Here is a 22076-nt window from a genome sequence, read left to right on the forward strand (position 1 = left end):
TCAATGCCAACTCACTGTATAAGGATTAGACCACTCAATATAGACTATATTGTCTTGCCTAAATCTGCACTAACGGAGGGCGGATTACCAAGAAAAAACCTCACCAAAACGCATCAGCCAAAGTTCAGACCCAAATATGGGGGAAAATCCCATCACCCTAGCTAAAAAAAGGTGGTACACGGCTATAAAATGATCATATACAAATCATTACCTGTCGTTTTTAGTTGCAGCTTTATTAAACTTTCCATAAAGTATGGATTGGACACCTTTTAAACCTAGATAATTATTGTGATAATAATACGGATGTCCATGATTGAAATGAGCACCGTCATTATACGCTTTAAGCAATAGACAATAGACCTTTTTCATAGCAAGAAGGTACACTGAAAGATGCAATGATTTAGCCCGTGTTATATTACTCGGCCAGTAATATTTATAAATAAATAAATAATTTTAGCTTCAAAAAAAAAAAAAAAAAAAAAAACAAGTCGAGCAGTTGGAATGATTGAAAGGACAAAAAAGAAGACATACATTATACGTACATATATGAAATAACTTACAGCATTTCTACCCTCCGTGATCTCTGTATATAATCTACTTACTCAACTACTTTCTCCCATAACTTCATCTCTACATTTAACAAAACTCAATGTGAAACGGGAAAACAGAATGATACACGGTCAAGCAAATGGTATCTTATAGGCTATGCAAACTTCATGAGATTCAGATCCACTCTTTCGGGTTAATACAAGCATCCAAAAGTTTCCATTCTTCACTTCCCTCTTCTGGTTTCTATGCATCCACATTATAATTTATATAAGTTTTAATAAATCTGATACATATCAAAATAAGAGGAGCAGAGAAAGTAAGAGCTCTTACATGGTCATACTCCCATCTGGCTGTCAATGGCAGGGATACAAGAATGCTCTCAATACGACCTCCGGTTTTGAGACCAAATGTTGTTCCTCGATCATACACCTTCAGTGTTTACAAGGTTAATATGTGTGTTATTTGCATTAATGTTTACAATATTAAGCCGTTAAAAAAAGTTGAAATCACAGAAAAAGCAGAGCTCATTCACTTAATGGGTCGATCCAGCTTATGTTTTCTTTATAACAGGTAAAATGAGTATACCAGATACACCAACTATTTATAAAATAAAAAACTGAAAAGTTTTAGACAAGATATATTTCAGGTCAACAGAACTAATCTAACACAATGTGAACGTTACCAAGACACCGTGTTAACCTATATCCAGCTTAACACATTACGCAACCCGGCCAATAATAACTAACGATGGTATTGGTATCTTATATAGATGAAAATAACAACAGATCAATTCCTTACCAAGTTAAATTCAACATATCTGCCTCTACGTAGTTGCTGCCATGCCTTGTTTTGATCCGTGAACGGCGTATCCTTTCTCCTTTCTATAATTGGTATATATGCATCAACCACCGAGTTGGCACATTCTGCAATTGGACATGTGAAAGTGAGTATGTTATGTGTTGAGCTTTTGTATGACATATATCACATGTCACCAAAATAGTTTCTTGTGGTTCTAGGACAGTTGGCCAAACTGGCGCAACACTGTCGTGTGTAGGCTTTTTGGCCAGCAGGCATGACTCTTGAAGAGTTGATAGCACACGTAAGAGTCAAAAATGAGATCTCTTAAACTGACAGTTCCAATCCCTAGAAACTAGGATCAATCCCTTGAAGTTATCATGACATAACTGAAAGTTTAGACATTACCAGTGGAAAAGGAGAGAAGCATTTCTTGATCGTAGTCATTTAGATCATCAAAAAATATGCCTCCAAGCCCTCGCCTCTCATTTCGGTGCTGCATATAGACAATTGAGATTAAAAAAATAGTTAAATCAAAATGGTAAAAGTTTAGTCGTGCTATAGTGCATGGAATTAAATGAAGTAAATAGCCAGTTTTTTCCTACATCATGGTCAAGAATCATGCGGTTGATGGTGGTTGCACAAAAAATGAAGAATTAAATATTACCATGAAGGGCTCACCTTTCCTAGCCACTCAACATAGTTACAATTGTATGTTATATTTGATATGTTCTCGATATGTTAGCTTGTTCAAAAGGTCTGAAACAATATAATCTCGTTGGAACTTTTCTTAATGAGAAAGTATTCCCTCATGCCATCTCTCAAGAACATATATAGGTGTCAAAAATCAGATTAGTGTGCTTGTACTTCTTGACAAAAGGTGTACACATAGTTATGAATTGACTAATTTATGTACCAATGTGTGGTGCAAAATTGGTACTAGAACCACCTGAAAAGTGTATGGGTATAGCACCTTTAGTGTATAACTATGCTTACATGTCAGTTTGTGCTTGAGATGTAAGTCAAAATGGAGCTAGTATGTGAAATATCTAGGTGTGAAACGTGGCCTGTCCATATCGTGAGTGTATACATGCAAAAAAAACTTGAGAATTATATACCTTAATGTAGAAATAGTCATCACACCATTTCTTGAAACGTGGGTAGAAACTCGGGTCAAACTTGTCACAAGCTTTTTTTTGTACCTTTGAAGAAAAAAGGCACCATCAATTCCCAGTAATGGTATTCATGTTAATTGTGCCAACTTCAGAATAGGTAGAGGTCAAAACAAATTATAAGGTAGGGTCAAAACATGCTAGGTAATATAAGATAGAAAAACTATCAAGTAAAACACCAATGCAACTTTTTAGATAACACAATTTAAAAGACTGAGCACTTAAGCACACTTTGGGTGAATAAACTGCTTGAACTGTCCCTTCTTTAACTCAAATTGACCCACTTACATATAAAGGTTAGAATTGCTCCTCTATTTGTCATCATGCATCCAAACGCTCTCTTTACACGTAACTTAATGAACATTAAAATGAAGGATCTACATTTACTAGTCAACTAAATTATGGATTGCAACTAGAAGTATTTGCGTATCAACATCACATTATTAAAATCTAGTTTTTACCGAATGGAAGTGCTTGACATCTTCCTCGAATATATAAGCAGGAGTCAGATCAGTACCACCACCAAACCACCACGATCTTGGTGCTCCCGGAGCATCTGTACACATTTTACAAGTAGAGAATTGATTATTCGGTTTACGTAAACTTTTCTAGTGCAGGGCATGAAAAATATAATTATTCGATTTACATGAAATGAAGCTCTGTATATTAGCGTTTAACCAGAATCTCAGATACTGCAATTAATATGAGCTACATGTCAGCTCTATAACAAAATTGTTCTATTGTTAGTTGATATATATAAAACAAACCTCACTTGTATTTTCTTCTTCTAGAATTATTCAATCCTCTTCTTTTCCAGTATTCAGATTATAAGCAGTTTGCTACTATCTACAATAACACTCTTTATAAATTGAAGAGAAAATTTAATTATACACTAGTATTTTATCTATCACTACCTTAAATAACCAAAATCGTCCAAACACTCAGCAGCATCAAAAAGAATTATCACAAATTCAAGCAAAAGTACATCCAAAGTTTATCTTCCATAATGGTGCTATATTATAGCTAATCATCTAGTCCTGATTAGTCAATATTACATAATCACTTTCACTCCATACATCCAAACACACACGAAGATACAATCTAAGATATAACAATAAGAAATTCAAGCAAATTACTCATATGTGGGATGCATCTTAAAGGTTCCTATGTGTTATAAACTGAAAGCATAACTATAACGTAAAGCTATTAAGAAGACAAGAAAGAAGAGTTATCTATAGAGAAACATTTCACATTTTAACGAATATGTTACCTTTTCGAGAATCAGTCTCAAAATACCGATAATTGAAATGCAGTGTTGGGGCAAAAGGGTTCTTTGGATGCAGCACCTGTCAAAAAAAAAAATAGCCTTGTTAAACAGAATACGATACCTTGTGTTGGATGGAAAGCTAAAAGACAGTAGCTCCTAGTTACCATTACCAATCAACTACATAACATGATAGAGAAATAGATTAGAATTACTAAAGACTTGTCTATAATATAAGTTGTAGCCATTCAAAAAAAAAACATATGTTGTAGGATTATAGATTTAAAGTACAGTCAAGCATCAAGGATACTCAAACATATGAAGGAAAGAAGCAATTTTTAGATCGTTACCATATAGAAAAAAGCTTAACTCCAAAATAGCAAAGTAGCATACCAATTATAAACTTATAAAGTGCCTACATTACCTAATCTCCATAGCTGCTTACATTTATCTACCTGAAATGATAAAAGTTGCCAATGCTAGTATGCTACAATCCAAAAGTGAACTAAAAGTCTTATATCCAACGAAACTACTATATATGTCAGTATGTAGACTAACTTTTACTTCTATTAAACATTACAGATAATCGAAATAACATAGTAATTGCTATACGCTACACCTACAAAACAATGCCATAATCACCCTATTCTAAACTATTCGTCCCGCAATGTGTATAATCGATTTCCATGATCCAACATTTTACATATTTATCCAAATAACAAGTAATACATTTATCAGCATTTATGATCAAATAATTTTGTAATAAAAAAAAAAAACAAAAGGCAAAAGCAAATGAAGCTTACAGAGCTAACACCAGCAGCGAAAAACGGAACAGGCTCGGGTTTAAGAGTGCCATTATCAGCAGTAGGATTAGCAGCTCTATAAGCTTCAGGCGGCATAACACCATACACAACCGAAACATTAACCCCAGCCTTTTCCCAAACGGCACCGTCTTGCAAAACCCTACTGATTCCACCACCGCCACCAGGCCTTGACCAAACATCTTCTTTAAACTTGCCACCGCCATCCGCCGCTTCAATGGCAGCACATACACTATCCTGAGCATCTCTAATCATCTTCTCGAACCTTCCTCTGACGGAACTGGCATCGTTCGCCGTACCGGAATCACGGAGGAAGGTTTCCGGGCGGTGAGTCTCGGCGGTTTCCTTCTCGATCATGTGTGATGAGGCGCGAATTGTTAGGGATTTGTGTTTGATTGGGGAATTTCTGTATGGAAATGAGATTGAATTTGAAAGTGTGTTGATTAGGGTTAGGGTTTGGGCAGGATGTAATGTGGAATTGGGGGTTTTATGGAAGGAAGAAGTTGGAGGCAGTGAAGAGATCATGGTGGGTGGGTTTGATTCTGGGGGAGTAGTGTGACTGGTCTTGATATAGAAAGAGGTGATATATAAAAAGATAGGAAAGGCTATCCAATCCAATTTCAAATTACATGTGGGGTATTTATCATTTTTGAAGATTCTTACATAAATACTAGCGTGCTATTTGCTCAATTACGGCTGGTGATAAAAACGACTATTATTGGTGATGTTATGGATTGATGATAGTGGATATATTTCAAAGAATAGAAGATAAATGCATATAATATAAGTTATTAAGATAAAAACAAATTGGATGGACTCTAGGGGGTTTGGTAGAAAGGAATCATAGAGAATAAAAATGTAATAGAGAATAGAAATAGTGAGAAAGAGAATGAAGGCGTGTTTGGTTCACGAAATGTTTTTTGATGGAATAGAATCTATTGAAAGAATTGGAATCTGATAGAATGAAATTTGATGGAATACTTTTCATTTTTTGAAGATTTAAGGGAGAAACGTAATGAGATTCCTTCCCCCATCCCTATGGAATGGAGATTCCAACAAATTAGGGAATATTGACATTCCAACGGAATGAAATTCCTTCATCATTGAGCAACCAAACGCACTAAGGAATGAAATTTAATTCCAATTCCATCAAATTCCATAAGAATCTGCGAACCAAACGCGACCTGAGTATTTGGAAAGAGAATGGATTCCGTTGTTTGGTAACCATAGAGAATGAATATATATAAAAAATAAAATTTTAAATAATAATACATTTATTATATATAACATCTTAAAAAAATGTTTTTTTTTCAATTCTCACCCATTCTCTACAATTTGTAGAGAATGGACAGGATGGAATTGATTTCTCTTTCTCCTTTCTCATTCCCTTTTTTCATCGCAAACAAACAAAAAAGTCTTTCCTATTCCCTTTCTCCCATTTTCATTCCATCATACCAAACACCCCAACTAAGTCTTTCCACAAGGGGTATTCATTAGAGGCAAATTCTTACTTTCCCAACAAACAATTATGTACGGAGTAACATTTTCCAAAACTGTGAATGCGATAATTTTTATATACAAGTAAAAATATATACTCGTAGTTGATATACTGGTACCTTTCCGTAAACATTTATTTTAATCAATACAGGTTTAAAAAAATTATATTTCACATTTACTTTCACTTTACCCCGATTATGCCAATATTTGTGGTTATTATATCATTTTATGAATTTTGAGGATTAGATATATACGTATAAGGTGTTTAGAATTGCTTATTCGTGAACACTTTTGTCAAAATTATTTTTATTCTGTAAAATGTAAATAAAGAAACCATTTAAAAAGTGTTTGTTATTGCCTTTACTTGTTAAAAAAAAAAAGAAAAAGAAAAAAAGAGCTAATAACCATAAAATAACCAATGCTAAACACCCATAGATACATGTGTTGTTTTGGTCCAAGTGTTCCAATACATGTAGTTTTGCCCATAGAAATTTAGTTTTTTAGGGGGTTTTGGTTGTATTGATTAAAGAAATAAGTTGTTAGACTTTTGATATGCAAATCATGGAAGTATTATTATTAGTATATATATAACATATGGTATACAAAACCATGGGAAGATGCGAATTGGTCTTGCACAAGTATTTTGGTCATATATTTTTTGTCTTGTGTTTTGAATTGTCGACCTTAACTTTTTATGTTCAATATCTAATATCTTTTACTACTAGACTAGTGTCTTGATGATTTATATATGAGTTGGTGAACTTAATGATTGGGTGTTTGTTCGTACGTTTTATACTTTTATGGTATTTTGTGGTTTATAAATTTGGTGTGTCTGATGATCAAAAGCTTGTGTATTTCAGTTTTGTATTCGGATTACAGTTTCTTTTGTCCGGTTTATTCGGTGTTTGTCTGAAATGCGAGTCCGAAAACAATAATGTGTGAATGGCGTAGTAGTAATGAAGTGAGGTTGAAAATATGGTTTAGCGCATACAAAATACAAGTCGTAGGTTCATAATGCAGTTTCCTAATTAATATGTTTCAATTTCAAATGTGGTTTTGGGTCACAATTCCACGTTACTTGTGACATGGAGTCTTTAAGAAAGCTATGTTCTGTACTCTATAGTAAGGAAGTGTAGTGTGCGAGTCCTTCAAATAATTCTGACAGAACAAACTTCAAGTCTATTTCACTGAATAACGTTCATTTGAAAAACGTTCAGGTTTCAGAAACCAAAAGAGGAAAATCAATTACGTAAGAATGGGATGAACCTAATGACTGTAAATAGCTATTTTAACATATTTTCAATTAGGTATATTGTTTCAACGTATTTCGTCGTCTAATTACTAAAGGGTTGAACTTGCTAAAGGAGGGTCAGAAGAAGGTTGATTATGTTTATTGGCGGTTCCCTATTGGTGATGGAGGCTACTCCACGCCACTAAAATAATCAGAGCAAAATGTGTAGGTGTATGAAAACATGATCCTCAAATGAATGATTGAGAGGACTATTTATAGAGGCTGAGGAGACAAGATCTGAGTACTTGTCTCCTATGACGTCTTAGTACGGTTTGGAGCCCGTTGAGAACGTACCTTCCTCAACAATAATTGGCTTAGTACTACATCATCTTGTCCTGTTGGTCGACCACGTGCTATTCAGATGACAATCTATTCGTTCTATCATGTTGGATCCGGAGCCTGGTTCGGATCATGCGATTACTTTATTCGGGAGCTATGCTGCTTTATATGTATTCAGGAGTGTACGCTACTTTATGTTGTTTTAGTCAAGCCATAGTGCTAACTAGGATGGTGCACTATCATATATCTAGAATGGTTAAGAGTTTATAACAACAACAAAAAAGAACTACACCAAAAATTTATCGTTGCTAATTAAAAGAAACACAAAATATGGGTCTAGAGGAACAAGCCATGCTCCAGAAAAGCACTGCATCTCCTTTATTCGGTTTAACACAGTGTCCCTTCACCATTTTTCCACCACAGCCGCATTTACTTGAACCACCCTCATAGTCCGAACAGATGGAATTTGAAAGAAAATAATCAAGTTATAGAGAAGAGTGGGAACATATTATAACATATATAAAAACATTTCGCGTGAATAGTGAAACAGTTTGCCAGAGGCTGCTAGCTTAGCAGCTAGCATGTCTGTTTAGTTTGTTTTTTACATTTCTTAACTAGTGTGTTGTGTAGATTATACTTGTCTTCTTTGTGTTTTATTGATGTCACATGTCTTCTTTGTGTTTTTATTTTGATTTATATCATTACTTTTAAAGTAGTAATGTTTCACAATTAACAGTTAACTTTTTTATAAGACTTTTGTATTTTTACCATTAAAGTTTTAGACTTTTTTTTTCACCATCAAAGTTTTTATCTTCTTGTAACACCCTAATTAATTTAAGGTAAAAGAAATTAACCTCTTTTTATAGTTTTGACATTTAATTAATTTCTTAGTATTTTGTTTTTAGTTATGGGGTTAATTTAGTTGGAATTTTAGCGGATAGCGGGTAAAATACCCACAAAAAGGTGGGATGGGTCGTGGCATCCCCTGAAGTGCCAACCATCCATATGACTTATGAGTCATATTCCACTTCTCTTCATCTCTACTCCTTCATGCAATTCCATCCCTTTCTCTCAAAATCAAAAGCTTAATTCTCTCTATTTCAAAAAGGGAAATCATCATACTAAACATCACCATCATATAATCTTCATTCAAGAAATTGAAAAGCTAGGGTTGTGAGTTTTAAGTGGTGGTGGCCGAAAATTTCGAAGAAGAGAGGGAAATGAGGATTTTCAATTTAAGTCTTGAATTAGCTCATTTAATCTTGAGATATTGAATTCCCTTAATTTAGTTTTATCTTTCTTTTGAAATTAGGGTTCATGGATGAACTAAATTGGGGGTTTTGCTAGAAATTGAATTATGGTTAATTTTTCCCAATTCCTTAGTTAACCTAGTTGTCATTGAGTTATACAATGTGTTTGATTATGAAATTGATAAGCTCTTGTGATAGATTGAAGTTATGAGAAAAGATGAATATTTTGCTAGTTATTGAAAAGATGATGAAAATGGTAGAATGAGCTACCTAGTGTTATTATAAGAATGAAAGTAACTCAATGACAAATGGGTTGGGTTTTGGGTTTAGAAAAGGCTAGTAAGTGTGTGTGACTAGGTTAAGCTAGTCAAATTGTGAATAAAAGCTTATGCATTTTATGATATGATCATAGGTTGAGCTTGTTGAGCATTATTGTTTAGCTTTGTTGTCCTTGTTGCGGAGGAGGTGAGTATATTTGCATACCTTTATGTTTACGTTGGGTCAATTACCATGAGATGTGAATGTTCCAAGCATGGTAATTGATTTGGCATGAATCCCATGTGGGGCACTGTTTATGAGGCCTAAGAACCTCCGGGGCCTAAGAATCCCGATAGTTGATGTGATATGAGGCCTAAGAATCCCGATAGATATGATTTTTAGCTTATATGGATCCATATATGTATTGTTTGTGTGCAAGGTGAATATGTAAATGTGACATGATGATGCCATAGGTTACATGTGAAAGTCCTTGTACTATGTCCTCATTCGTATTCGTAAATGTATGCAAGTATGTTCACTAAGCCTTTGCTTATATTTTAGTTGTTTACACTCTTAAAGGTAGTTCCAGAAGAAGGAACTAGTGTTGTTGATTTGAAGAAAACTGAATTAGAGCTTGAAGTAACCTTTGGAAGTTCTTGAAGGTATTTAGGTCATCCTTGGATGGATGACAATCTTTTGGTGTAGATACCTAGTTGTCCCTCTCCTTTGGCTCATGGTACATTTTGTTTTGGAGTCATGTTTCGGTAACATTTCTGTAAATGCTCAAGTTGTAAAGTTTTTGGAAGTTGAAGTTGTCGCATTTGGGCGATATTGTTGCCAAAACGGGTAAATGACCCGTTAGGGTTGATCTTGGATTTATGAAACAAACTATGTTGTAATTGTGTTTAAAATGTGTTTATGAAGTTGTTATAAATCTCTAGAAAGTGTCTTTCAACTGTTGGTTCGAAATTTGATAGTTACGAGTTGTTCATGGTTGAAATGAGTTTTAAGGTTGCTGTCAGGTGGTCCACTGCGGCGCAGTGGGGGTGACTTTGCCCACTGCGGCGCAGTAGAATCCCACGGAAACAGTTTTGGTTCCTCCCACTGCGACGCAGTGGGAGATGTGTCGAACCCACTACGGTGCAGTGGGGCTTGTTCAAGTTCTGGCCGAGGATATCCACTGCGGCGCAATGGGGAGTCCTCGACCCACTGCGGCGGAGTGGGGTATAAAAAAAAATAATTATGTTTTCGGTTTATCGAGTTGGGTCCTTTCACTTCTTATTTCTATCTTTCAAGAAATGTTGCAATTATTATTTCGCCACCAAAGTTTTATGTTTTATGATTTATGTTGTATTGTTTAACAATAAATTTTATTTATCCGATGGTAACGGTTGACATATTAAAATTATAATCCGTATTAAAATATATGTCTGATTGTTGGCCGGGTATAACACTAGTTAATCATATATTAGTTTCGGTATTAATTTCGGTATTACACTAGTTATATAACACTAGTTAATTATATATTAATTTCGTATTACACTAGTAAATTTTAACTAACACTAGTCACCGCCCATGGTTTTTCCACCTGAATGCTCTTTCTTGCATACCAGTTTCACTTTTACTGTGACTTTGATTTATTTACTTATTCATTAACTAGTCAGTCAATAGCAAGTCACCGATCTATGAGACTATTATCTGACACACGGTTAAGTAAAAAAATCATGAATCCCGTCTATAAAACTTACCAAGCACTTGTGTTATACAACAAAATTTGACATCATAATAACAAACACGAAAGATCAAGAGACGTGATAACCACATCCAACTAACAAAAACAACTACACATTGTTTGATACAGAACTAAACCCAGGTTGTTTTTGGACTTTTTGCAACTTCATAACTTCTCTCAACTTCTCAACTTTTCCCCACGCTCCTTCACCAGCATAAATATTAGACATAGTAACAAATCCTCCAGGTCTCTTTAAATCTGTTTTCATAATTTTTTCAGCCAAATCTGGTCTATTGTGAACCACACACCCGTTTAAGAAAGCACCAACCATCGAATCAGTCACTTTTGTACCCAACTCGTGTATTAAATCATCCGCTTCTTCAATTTCCCCAGAACGACAAAGGATGTCAATAACACATGCATAATGCTCGTCTCTTATCTCAACCCGCTGGCTTTCTCTCATTGACTTAAATATAGCCAAACCTTTGTCGACCAACCCACTATGGCTACAAGACGCAAGAACACAAGTCAATGTGACTTGGTTCGGCTGCATGTTTTCCTCTTCCATTTTGTCTAAAAGCTCAATGGCTGAATCAACCATCCCATGTTTCCCATAGCATCCAATCATGGCATTCCATGAAGCAATGTTCTTGGATAGTATGGAGTCAAAAACGTCTCTTGCGTGTTTTACACACCCACATTTAGAATACATGTCGATAAGTGCACTAGCAACAAAGACGTTGTTATACATATTTGCTCTAAAGATCAGCCCGTGAATTTCTCTCCCACAATCAACAGAACCCATGGATCCAATTGCAGGAAGTAAACCAGTAATGGTAACCGGATTAGGCCTCACCCCGGCTACCAACATGTCTCTAAACAATTCCACGCCTTTATTAACCTGTTGGCTTTGTACAAAACCACAAATCATAGCATTCCAAGTAACCACATCAGGAACCAAACCAGTTTTACTCATTTTAGAAAACGAACTAAATGCCCCAACCCAATCTCCAGCTTTAGCATACCCGGTAATCAAAGCATTCCAGGTGAACTCATTAGGTTCCAAACCAGCCAACTTCATCCTGTCAAACAACACCCGTGATTCCATAACCCATCCCGCATTAGAATATGCAGCAATCATATTCGTCCAAGAAACAACATCTGGTTTAGACATTTTATCAAACAGTTTGCGGGCATAACATAAATACCCACATTTACAATACATATCAATCAACCCATTAACAACATCCAAATCAAATTGCAACCCAAACTTATTAATAACACAATGAACAGCTTTACCTTTATTTAAATCCCTTAAACCGACACAAGATTTCAATAAAAACAAGAAAGTATAAGTATTTGGAACAAGATTTTGTGATTGTTGGAGTAAAGTAAAGAACTTTAGTGCTTTTTCGAAATACCCATTAAACGTTAAAGCAGAAATCATCCAATTGTATGCAAAAACATTTAAATTTTGTGTGATTTGAAACATTGAATGTGCAGAAGTGAAACAAGCGCAAGATGCATACACAGCAACTAATTTTGAATGTAGAGAAAATGTGTTCATGTCAATGCCTGATGTTATGATTTGGGCATGAATTTGTTTGCAGGGTTTTAATGATTTTGATTTTAAAATTTTTTGTAATAATGTGGCAAAATTATGGGGGTTAATGGGAAATTGGTTTGAAAGAAAATGATATTTCATACTACTAGCATAATGATTGGATGACCTAGTTTAGTTATTGTATAGATAAAAAAGAATAATAATAATAAAAAAAAAAATTTAATAATAATAATAAAAAAAAAAAAAATTACTCCATATGAGAAAGAAGACTTTTACTATGTGTGATGAGGCTCGGAGGAAGGTTTCCGGCAGGTGAGTTTCCGCCGTTTCCTTCTCGTTCATGTGTGAGAGAATAAGTATCCGTGCGTTGCAGCGGTAAGATAGTAGGGTGATAGGTCATAAGTTGTAATAGGGAAGGTTGTGGAACTCGGCTCGGGATCGGATCGGCGAGGGGGGAGACAGGATTTTTTAAAAATCGGATCGGAATCGGATCGGTGAATAGTGGGCTTTTTATGTATAAAATAATAGTTTTTGAAATTATATATAACAAAAAATTAAAAATATATATAAAACTTCAAACTTAAACATAACATAATTTTTCAACTAAAACATAATTGTCTAAAAACAATAAGATAGTTAATAAAAGCTTTAAAAAAAATTGACTTTGCTTGACCGTTCCGATCCAGCCGAGACTTGACCGATCCGACCGAGTCTTGACCAAGTTGACTCGAGTCTTACACCTTGGCCGATTTTCAGACCGAGTCTCACATACTCGACTCCCAATAAGGCCGATACACGATCCGATTTTCAAGAATCGACCGTATCGGGGATTTTTACAACATAGGTAATAGGTCATAGGTTGTGATGTCATAGAATGTTATAGTCAAATGTCTTAGCCGTACGGGCTCCACCCTCGGATTTAAAAATTTATCGAAAGTATATCGAATAACATCTCTAATGAAAGAGCATGAAATTTTAATAACACCCATATAATTTTTTATAATTTATCGATTTATGGTTTTTGAGATAAAAGATTTTGAATGAATTAGAGAAATTTATGGAGGAGAAAAAAAAATGAGTGGTTAAGATTTGAGGAGAGTAAAAAGAATGAGTGGTTGAAATTTATTCTAAAGGTATTATGAATAAGTAATATGGGTATTTTGGGGTTTTCAATTGTGTAAAGTTGAAAAAATTGAAGGGAACAAATGTTTTATAATGTAGTAGAGATAGAGATAGAGAAGAGATAAAAATGAGGCTTGAATTGGGATAGTTTATGTATGGATAATTATTTTTTTATTAAAAAAAATAAACGTGTAACTGCATGCTTATAAATAATGGTTAATTTTTAATAAGACAAGTAAATTAACAGTTTAAAGAGTATTTGTCATTACTTAACTGCTTAAAAATCAGATAAAAAACTAAGCAATCCCGAACATCCATAGATAGATTCATAGATTAGATGTATTTGGTACATATGTTCGAATACAAATAGCTTTGCCCATAGAAACTTAAAGTGTTTAGGTGTATGGTTGTATTAGAGCTTGTTTGTTATTTTATGCATTAAGTGACTGAATTGATTAATTGACTGAATGAATAAGTAATGTTTGTATGGATTAAGTCAATACATCTGTTTTTTGTTTATTAAGTCAAAAAACAAATATTTTTGATGACTTAATGAATTAAGTATTTTTGATTAAGTTATAATTTAATTTAGTAAGTCTTAAAAAAACACCACCTTAGATTGAATAAACAAGAAATTGACTTTTGATACAGAAAACATTTAAATTATAGAGATACATATGTAACTCATGGTATACGAAGGGAGTGTGTTGATTGAATTAGTACAGGAGATCGAATTGGTCTTGTAGAAGTTTTTTGTTCATATATTGTTTGTATATTTTGAATTGTTTGACCTTAACTTTTTATAGTCCATATCTTTTACTACTAGACTATAGTCTTGATGATTTGTTAATGAATTTGGTCTTAGATGGTGGGGGTTTGCCAAGTATTTTCTCAGATGGGGTGGTGGGAGGTTGTGTCAATTTAGTAAGGTTTTGGGTTCGAGTCTCACTCTAGGGGTTTTCCTCCTTGCGGTAACCCCAAAGGTATCCCTCGGGGATGGTAACGAGAAGGGGTATTTCGGTTTTGTATTCTAATTTAGGTGTTTGTTTGAAAACTATAATGTCTGAATGGTGAAGTAGCAGTAGTGTAGTAGGGTTGAAAATATGGTTTAGCGCTTTATGTAGTGTTCATACAAAATACAAGTCGTATGTTTATAATTTATAATGCAGTGGCATGATTCATGTGTTTTGAGTTCAATCTGGCTTTTGGGTCACAAGCCAACGTTACATGTGACATGGAGAATTGATGTTCTACACTCTATAGTCTGGAATAGTGTGCCAAGTCCTTCAGAAAAATCTGACAGAACAAACATCAAGCCTATTTCACTGAATATTCCATATGTTAAAAGACTTGATATAGCTAGGTTTGAATTTCTCACCAAAAATGATACAAAGTATCTGCTACTTGTATATATATTAATTAATAACTAAACAATTGACACTATACTTGTGAATAGATCCAGCAAATTTCAAGAAGTAGCTCTCTGTCTCATCCATTTCGTAGCAGACCACTTTTCTCCTGAGAGGACCTCGCAACCTCCATGTATACTGTCAGGGTCTGATTCTCCATTAAGCCCCTGCAAGCACCCATAACACATACATAAACATAAAATATCATTTGAAAAACGTTCATGGTTTCAGAAACCAAAAGAAGATAATCAATTACGTGAGAATGGGATGAACCTAATGACGGTAAATAGCTATCTTAGCGTATTTTCAATTAGGTATATCTAGAATGGTTAAGAGTTTTTAACCAAAAAAAAAAAACTATGGCAAAGATATATCGTTGCTAATTAAAAGAAACAAAAACTTGGGTCTAGAGGAACAAACCATGCTCCAGAAAAGCACTGCATCTCCTTTATTCGGTTTAACACAAAGTCCCTTCACCATTTTTCCACCACAGCTGCATTCACGTGAACCAGCCTGATAGACCATACATGTTAGAACAGATGGGTTCAATAGAACCAAATATAAATTTGAAAGAAAATAATCAAGTTATAGAGAAGAGTGGGAACATATACATTATATGTTGATTCTGGTATTACACTAGCAAAGCAGGTATACTATCCTTTGATAAACTTTATTCGCAAAAATCTATATTTCTGGCTGCATTGGCTTATAGCATATTTTTCGGATGTATTCGCTATGCTTGAGCTCTATGATTTATCAAAAAAAAACCCCACTGTATCTACTTTTTAAGAGAGAGCACATGTAAGCAAAGGCAAGAAGTCACACTTACCATAGGAAAAAACGTTTCTCCCCCTTCAACGTTATCAGTCAGATACATCAGCATTGTGGCTACTCTTTGACCGCCCCGCTTCAAGTTGAACTGCAAGGAAAAAATATAATACTCTAAACCGAATGACAACATAGGTCGACTGAATTACAGAAGAGAAAAAAGCATAGAACGCATAGATATAATAAGCTCTTTACCGTATCAGAGAAGTAGTCATGATGGGGTCTGTAAAACTGATTTGGTTCATACCTGTGCTTCTGTAGATGTTAGCACTTAGTACTGAACAAGTATTAGTATTCCCGAGAAATAAAATGCTAACTAAGAAGTTGACAAACACAAAACCCACCTTAACACTTGAATGAGCTCTCCATTTTCAACTGGAATTTGAGAATACGTAGAAATCCGTTTTTCAATTGCCTGGTTATGCAAATAAACACGTTATGCTGATGCTCATTTGTGCTAAAGCTGTCAAATGCTATATGAAAAAACCTTAAATATGGTGAGAACATAAGAACCAGCCAGAAATGCACCAATAAACACATGTAATGCACATAAGATAAATACATGGTGGCATTTTTTAGTAGTTCTCACGTTTTACCACATTTAGGGTTCTTACTTGACCCTCGCCGTGTCTGTATCAATGTGTATATATGTGAATTATCTGAGAGGAGCATACTAACATGTATCATTGGATATTTCCTTTCTTCATGGTTTAAAAACATGCCTGAGCTTGTCCGGACGTTACTCTTAATTCCCTATTATAGACACGCAAACAATCAGAAAGCATACATATTTTTTACGGACAGTCTTGGCTATCATAACTGTATCCAACACCAAAGAACAGCTAAAACTTGATGATAAATGTGAACTATCAACAAAACTAATTTATTCCGGATATTAACATACCTTTCCAGTTTTTGCATCCACGACGGTAGACACTTGAAGACGGGGCTTGGCTAGTGCTCTAAGATAATCACATTCCTACAATAGTCATCAGAATCAGAAATTGATTGAAAGCATTCACCAACAATTATCCTCACAACATCCAAGGACCAACAACATTTTTGGTTTCAAAAGTATAAAAATTGAAAATGTGAAGTTTAACAAATCATTAGATCAATTGAGTTCTGGATAACCCTAAAATTGAGTGTGGAAGCACTATGGACAATACGAAGGACAATTTTAGTTAACCTGTAGAAACAAGGTGAACATATCATCTGTGTACCTCTGAGCTCAAAAAGTTATGAAACACAATGATTCGTGGAGACCAGCTAATTATTTCAGGTTTAACCTGCAGTTACAAGGGGAAATGAGAATAAGAAAATCAGATAAAATGTTGATGACCAAATTGTAGGAAGACATACATTAGCATTATCTAGGACAAGTTTGTTCCTCTAAAGTTTATAAACGGATTATCACATAAAAGAATATATACTGAGAAAACACAAGTTCTCTCTATTGTAATGTTTCATTTATCCTTTCCGTTTTGATATATGCATATTCCTTAAAAAAAAAATACATTCTTAAGACTTGATGGCTCCTAGTCATCTTTTCCATTGTATGTGAAACCTATGTACCTATTTTTTTATCGCAAAGATCAAAAGCATATTCTTTATTTAGGGAAAGAAAGATCAAGCATCAAGCAAAGCTTCATCAGATTCTCAATGACTTTTATCTATGCATCCACGGCATTTGCTTGACATAAGGTTATAGTAGACAACTAACAGTTAAAATAGCAAGCATCATATGGGGTATAGATTGAGAACATACATAGCCAACGCGTAAAATTGCAGCGTCTTTGTCATTCCCCCAACTAGATACAACTGAAACCATTAGAAAGTAAAAGAAAAGGTTAGAAAAAGAACATTTTTACATAAGTTCAGTTGTTGATTTCACTGAACAGATAAACGATAAAAACACACAAAGATGCCACACCTAGAAATCCTCAGGTCTAACTAAAAAACTGAGCTTAAAAGATGATAGTTTTTTTAATCAAAGGCAACTAACAACATTAACTGATCCTAAAATATATAACTGTAGGACCAACAGAGACAAGTTGTCGGCACATTTATTATCCAGAAGTACAAAATGTAACATACCGACCTGAGGGGAAGTCATTATTTTGACCCACAAGTGTTCGTCTAAACGAAGGAAATGCAGAGCCTGCAAATAACATACATAATCAAAATTTTGTAAAGGCGAAATAGATAAACTTTTAGCTAAGTCAGAAAAGATTAGAGATTTAGAGCCAAACACATATATTCTGAGATATATATCGTAATTATATACCATAAGAAGAAGAAGAAGAATCTTCCAAATTGCGAATAAATGCCAACTGAAGCAAAGCTCCTGCATTATAATTGTATATGTTGTCATTAATTAACATAACTAAACATTCAGCAAAAATTATCTAAAAGCAAAGTGAGATTAACGGTATATATATAGATATAATCATAATCAGTATATATTATTTTTAACAAATGAAAAGATGATAGAAATAGAAATAAATAGATAATTACTCGTATAATTTATTACTCGTATTATGATGAGGAAGGAGGATGTAAAAGAAGAAAATGAGATACCGAAAATCATTCCGATGGTGACAAGTGTAAGTAAAGCAACGACGATTCGCATGGAAGAAAAACCACCCATTGAATCAAGATCCAGTCGATCCGACAGGCGACTAATAAGATATATATGCTGTCTGTGTGACCGACCGTTTCAACAAATTCTAATTTCAACTAACACTAGTCAACCGCCCATGGTTTGAATCTGAATGCTGTTTCTTGCTTAGCGGTTTCGATTTGACTGTGACTTTGAGTTAATTAGCAGGTCTTCGTTGATAACCGATCTATGACTTGTTATTCAGGAAACTTCAGACTTCACCCCAGTAAAACATGGATTAAAACCACTTCAGTCCTCGAACTTTGACAACTTTACTATAGTTATGAGATTCTGATCTTTTGATTTTAATATTCAAGATTTTTAAACTTTGTTTTTTAATTTTAATCCAACTTTTACACTGTATTGTTTAGTTTAATTAAGTGTGGAGAGGGAAGGGAAAACTATAAAATTCATTCTTAAGATATTTTTAAGTGCGGAAAGGAGAGGAATGGAGAGGATAAAATCCATTCTTAAGATTTTTTATGTGTGGAAAGGAAAGGATTGGAGAGGAGAAGAGAGGAAAGCGTAGTTGTTTTTGCTTCCAAGACTTTTCCTCTCATTTTTGAAGTGATTAGGAAGGAAAACTTCATCTTCCCTCTCTTTTCCTCTCCACTCTTATGGATAGAATGTTATAAATTATATCTATCCATCTAAGTATTCAATTTCGTTTCCTTGCCGGTTATATTCTCGAAACACGATGTGGTCTACAATTATGAAAATTGATGACAATTTGATTTTTGTATTAGTACACCACCCATTAGAAAGAGAATCAGCACTTTTCTAACATGACGTGTGGCTGGGTAATACCTCTTTGTTGTTTAAGTACCAGTTTGATCACTACCTTAGATTTAACCCACCACATCGAATGGACCCCGGGCTCGTTTTACTACTCCGGTCCAACTATTATATCGATGCTGGCAATCAAATCTCTCAATGCAGGACAACAAATCCATTCCCATTTGATCAAACTGGCATTTGATTACTTGAATTCCAAATGTGGGATTTTTGCGGCTGTACGCAACTTGCTCGACGAAAGTCCTGAACCGGATTTGCTTGGTTGGTCTACTTCAGGGTATGCACACGATGAAAAAGGATATTGTTGGTGACAAGCAGATACATAATTAAGATTGTGGTTATGACTGGTTTTGAGTTGGATGTTTTTGTGGCGAATACTTTGGTGTGGTTGTAAATACAAAATGTGGTGAGTTTGTTGATTCGGGGATGGTTTTTATTGAGATTCCTGGGCAGAATATAGTTTCACCGAACGACGGGCTCAATAAGGAATTCGGGTGAAATATATATAGGCAGTTTACACTTACCTTGAAATTTGTCATACGACCTTTTAGGACATGTTTATTTTTATAAGTAAACACATTTTTGGATGTAGTACAAGTTAACACGTTCATGTTTGTTGTTACATGACTGGCATTATTGAAACGTAGCTTTCACTACATCAAAACAATCTTTTAACATATATTTAAAAATACATATTAATTCGATTTATATAAACAAAGGAAAGGATTGCTTACCTTATCTTTTTTTGTAACTACAAGATAACTAATAATTAAACGATGGTAGGAGTAGAAATGATCAACAATCATTATCTCTCCATTCTCCTCCTCATCATCATCGTATCTCTATCAGCACTCTCTATCACAACCCATCTATCCAGCCGCCGAACCCCATGTCCCGAATCCTACCCGGTCATTGGAAACCTCATGGGTTTCATCAAAAACCGACACCGGTTCCACGACTGGGTGACCGACATGCTAGCCAACACCCCAACTCTAACTCTCCAAGTCAACGGCTTTCTCAACCTCTCCCACGGTATCTGCACGGCTGATCCAGCCAATATCCACCACCTCCTACGTTCCAACTTTCCGAATTACATCAAAGGCAGCCGTTTCACCACTGTCCTTGAGGAGCTTCTCGGAAATGGCATATTTAATAGCGATGGTCAACTTTGGTCGGGGCAACGTAAAATTGCTAGTCATGAATTCAGTACAAAGTCCCTTAGGACCTTCATATCTGAAACCCTTCAGTCACAACTCTCTGAATCATTCATCCCTCGTCTTAACAATTCATCGGTTGCTGCCTCATCTGATCAAGACACCATCATCGACTTGCAGCAAGCTCTTCGTAAATTCAGCTTCCACAACATATGTAGCGTCGCTTTTGGAATCGATCCGGGTTTGTAATTTAATTAACAAATTTCATTTAATTAATTCCCACGTATTAGTTATTTAACAGGTATTAATGTAAAACAGATAAAACAATAAGTTTCTCTTCATTGAAAATTACAGTGCATCATGAAAATCATCGTGCATCAATAGCTTTGTGCATCAATTTAACCATAATCTATATATTGTGGTTAACATATGTAGTATTTGAATTTTTGATGCAGAGATATCATCGTCATCAAGTTCCTCCAACATTAATCTGCGGTTGTTCATTCAAGCTTTTGATGCGGCAGTGGAGCATACATCCAACCGCTTCATGTCTCCACTGCCCATGGTGTGGAAAATCAATAGGTTTTTCAACATCGGTAACGAGAGGAGGTTCAAGGAAGCGATTCAAATTGTGAATGATTTTGCTAACAATATAATAAATTTGAAAGAAGCACAGAGCGATGATCATTCTAGAAGTAACGAAGATTTATTGTCGAGATTCATGGCTTCAAGCAGAGATATGGGATTTAATGATGGTGAAAGGAGGAGGTTTTTGAGAGACATTATAATCAGCTTCATCCTTGCAGGTAAAGATTCAACTGCAACCGCGCTTACCTGGTTCTTCTGGTTATTAGAAGCACAACCGCATTGTAAACATTTGATCTACAAAGAGTTTTCTACTCATATTGACCCGAAAAACCTTAACTTTGACGACCTGAAGGAGCTGAATTACCTTCATGCGGCTCTATCAGAGTCTATGCGACTCTTTCCACCTGTGCCCATAAACTCTAGATTGACCGTTGATGATGATATGTTACCTGATGGTACATACGTTGGAAAAGGGTGGTTTGCTGATTATTCGGCATACGCAATGGGGAGAATGGAGAGAATTTGGGGTTCAGATTGTAGAGAGTTTAAACCGGAAAGGTGGTTGGACGGAAATGGGGTATACCAACCATTAGATCAGTTCAAGTATCCAGTTTTTCATGGCGGGTTTAGAATGTGTTTAGGGAAAGAGATGGCTTATTTGCAGATGAAGTCTGTGGTGATCGCAATCATGTATGAGTTTGAGGTTGAGGTGATTGATGGCGGTGGGACGATAGAAAGGATGTTAGACCCGCCGTATAGTCTATCTCTTCTTTTGAGTATGAAAAACGGATTACCTGTACGACTAAAGAGAAGAAGGCAACATGCAGAATGACAACGGTTTGGGTATACTTGCACTGAAACTCAAAACAGAGAGTACCAGAACTACCCTGGCATATTTGTTTCCACTGAGTGATCTTCATCAGACATCAAGAGGAAATTCATACTTATGTTATAAAGTTTTTTACCTAGTAGTCATATATTTTGTTTAAATTAATTTATTTTTACCCTTCAACTAAAAAATAAAAATTGCCAACTCTTCAGCTAAA

The 22076-nt window shown here is 35.0% G+C and overlaps 4 protein-coding genes across 4 annotated transcripts; 1 reads left to right on the forward strand and 3 right to left on the reverse strand.

Moving 5' to 3' along the window:
* Positions 1 to 505: 505 nt before the first annotated feature.
* On the reverse strand, positions 506 to 5165 carry LOC122600183 (oxygen-dependent coproporphyrinogen-III oxidase, chloroplastic). Its single transcript, XM_043772853.1, has 8 exons — positions 4584 to 5165; positions 3787 to 3862; positions 2978 to 3072; positions 2463 to 2546; positions 1753 to 1840; positions 1348 to 1472; positions 880 to 978; positions 506 to 792 (listed from the first exon to the last, which is right to left on the reverse strand). Exons 1-8 carry the CDS (start codon positions 5124 to 5126, stop codon positions 724 to 726), a joined length of 1179 nt encoding a protein of 392 aa, XP_043628788.1. The 5' UTR covers positions 5127 to 5165; the 3' UTR covers positions 506 to 723.
* Positions 5166 to 10885: 5720 nt separating this feature from the next.
* Positions 10886 to 12617, reverse strand: LOC122600739 (pentatricopeptide repeat-containing protein At5g59600-like). The gene has a single exon (XM_043773494.1). The coding sequence runs from the start codon at positions 12611 to 12613 to the stop codon at positions 11018 to 11020; it is 1596 nt and encodes a 531-aa protein (XP_043629429.1). The 5' UTR covers positions 12614 to 12617; the 3' UTR covers positions 10886 to 11017.
* A 2316-nt stretch (positions 12618 to 14933) lies between these two features.
* On the reverse strand, positions 14934 to 18683 carry LOC122600014 (prolyl 4-hydroxylase 1). The gene is made up of 12 exons (XM_043772644.1): positions 18412 to 18683; positions 18119 to 18178; positions 17933 to 17992; positions 17600 to 17652; positions 17055 to 17120; positions 16736 to 16810; positions 16510 to 16584; positions 16176 to 16246; positions 16027 to 16078; positions 15833 to 15922; positions 15424 to 15516; positions 14934 to 15170 (listed from the first exon to the last, which is right to left on the reverse strand). Exons 1-12 carry the CDS (start codon positions 18479 to 18481, stop codon positions 15063 to 15065), a joined length of 873 nt encoding a protein of 290 aa, XP_043628579.1. The 5' UTR covers positions 18482 to 18683; the 3' UTR covers positions 14934 to 15062.
* Positions 18684 to 20013: 1330 nt separating this feature from the next.
* Positions 20014 to 22020, forward strand: LOC122599216 (cytochrome P450 94A1-like). The gene is made up of 2 exons (XM_043771683.1): positions 20014 to 20683; positions 20898 to 22020. The coding sequence occupies exons 1-2, from the start codon at positions 20065 to 20067 to the stop codon at positions 21860 to 21862; spliced, it is 1584 nt and encodes a 527-aa protein (XP_043627618.1). The 5' UTR covers positions 20014 to 20064; the 3' UTR covers positions 21863 to 22020.
* Positions 22021 to 22076: the final 56 nt, after the last annotated feature.

This window comes from Erigeron canadensis, chromosome 5 (assembly GCF_010389155.1).
Source record: "Erigeron canadensis isolate Cc75 chromosome 5, C_canadensis_v1, whole genome shotgun sequence".
NCBI classification, from domain to species: Eukaryota; Viridiplantae; Streptophyta; class Magnoliopsida; order Asterales; family Asteraceae; genus Erigeron; species Erigeron canadensis.

Excerpts from the sequence above, each read along its gene's own strand:
- LOC122600183 (XM_043772853.1), bottom strand. The coding sequence starts at position 5,126 with ATGATCTCTTCACTGCCTCCAACTTCTTCCTTCCATAAAACCCCCAAT. Across the intron at positions 1,841-2,462 it reads ATGACTATTTCTACATTAAG|CACCGAAATGAGAGGCGAGG; the intron begins GTATATAATTCT and ends GTCTATATGCAG. Across the intron at positions 979-1,347 it reads GATATGTTGAATTTAACTTG|GTGTATGATCGAGGAACAAC; the intron begins GTAAGGAATTGA and ends TAAACACTGAAG.
- LOC122600739 (XM_043773494.1), bottom strand. The coding sequence starts at position 12,613 with ATGAAATATCATTTTCTTTCAAACCAATTTCCCATTAACCCCCATAAT.
- LOC122600014 (XM_043772644.1), bottom strand. The coding sequence starts at position 18,481 with ATGGGTGGTTTTTCTTCCATGCGAATCGTCGTTGCTTTACTTACACTT. Across the intron at positions 16,811-17,054 it reads ATAACTTTTTGAGCTCAGAG|GAATGTGATTATCTTAGAGC; the intron begins GTACACAGATGA and ends TGACTATTGTAG. Across the intron at positions 15,923-16,026 it reads ATGACTACTTCTCTGATACG|TTCAACTTGAAGCGGGGCGG; the intron begins GTAAAGAGCTTA and ends TTTTCCTTGCAG.
- LOC122599216 (XM_043771683.1), top strand. The coding sequence starts at position 20,065 with ATGGTAGGAGTAGAAATGATCAACAATCATTATCTCTCCATTCTCCTC. Across the intron at positions 20,684-20,897 it reads CGCTTTTGGAATCGATCCGG|AGATATCATCGTCATCAAGT; the intron begins GTTTGTAATTTA and ends TTTTTGATGCAG.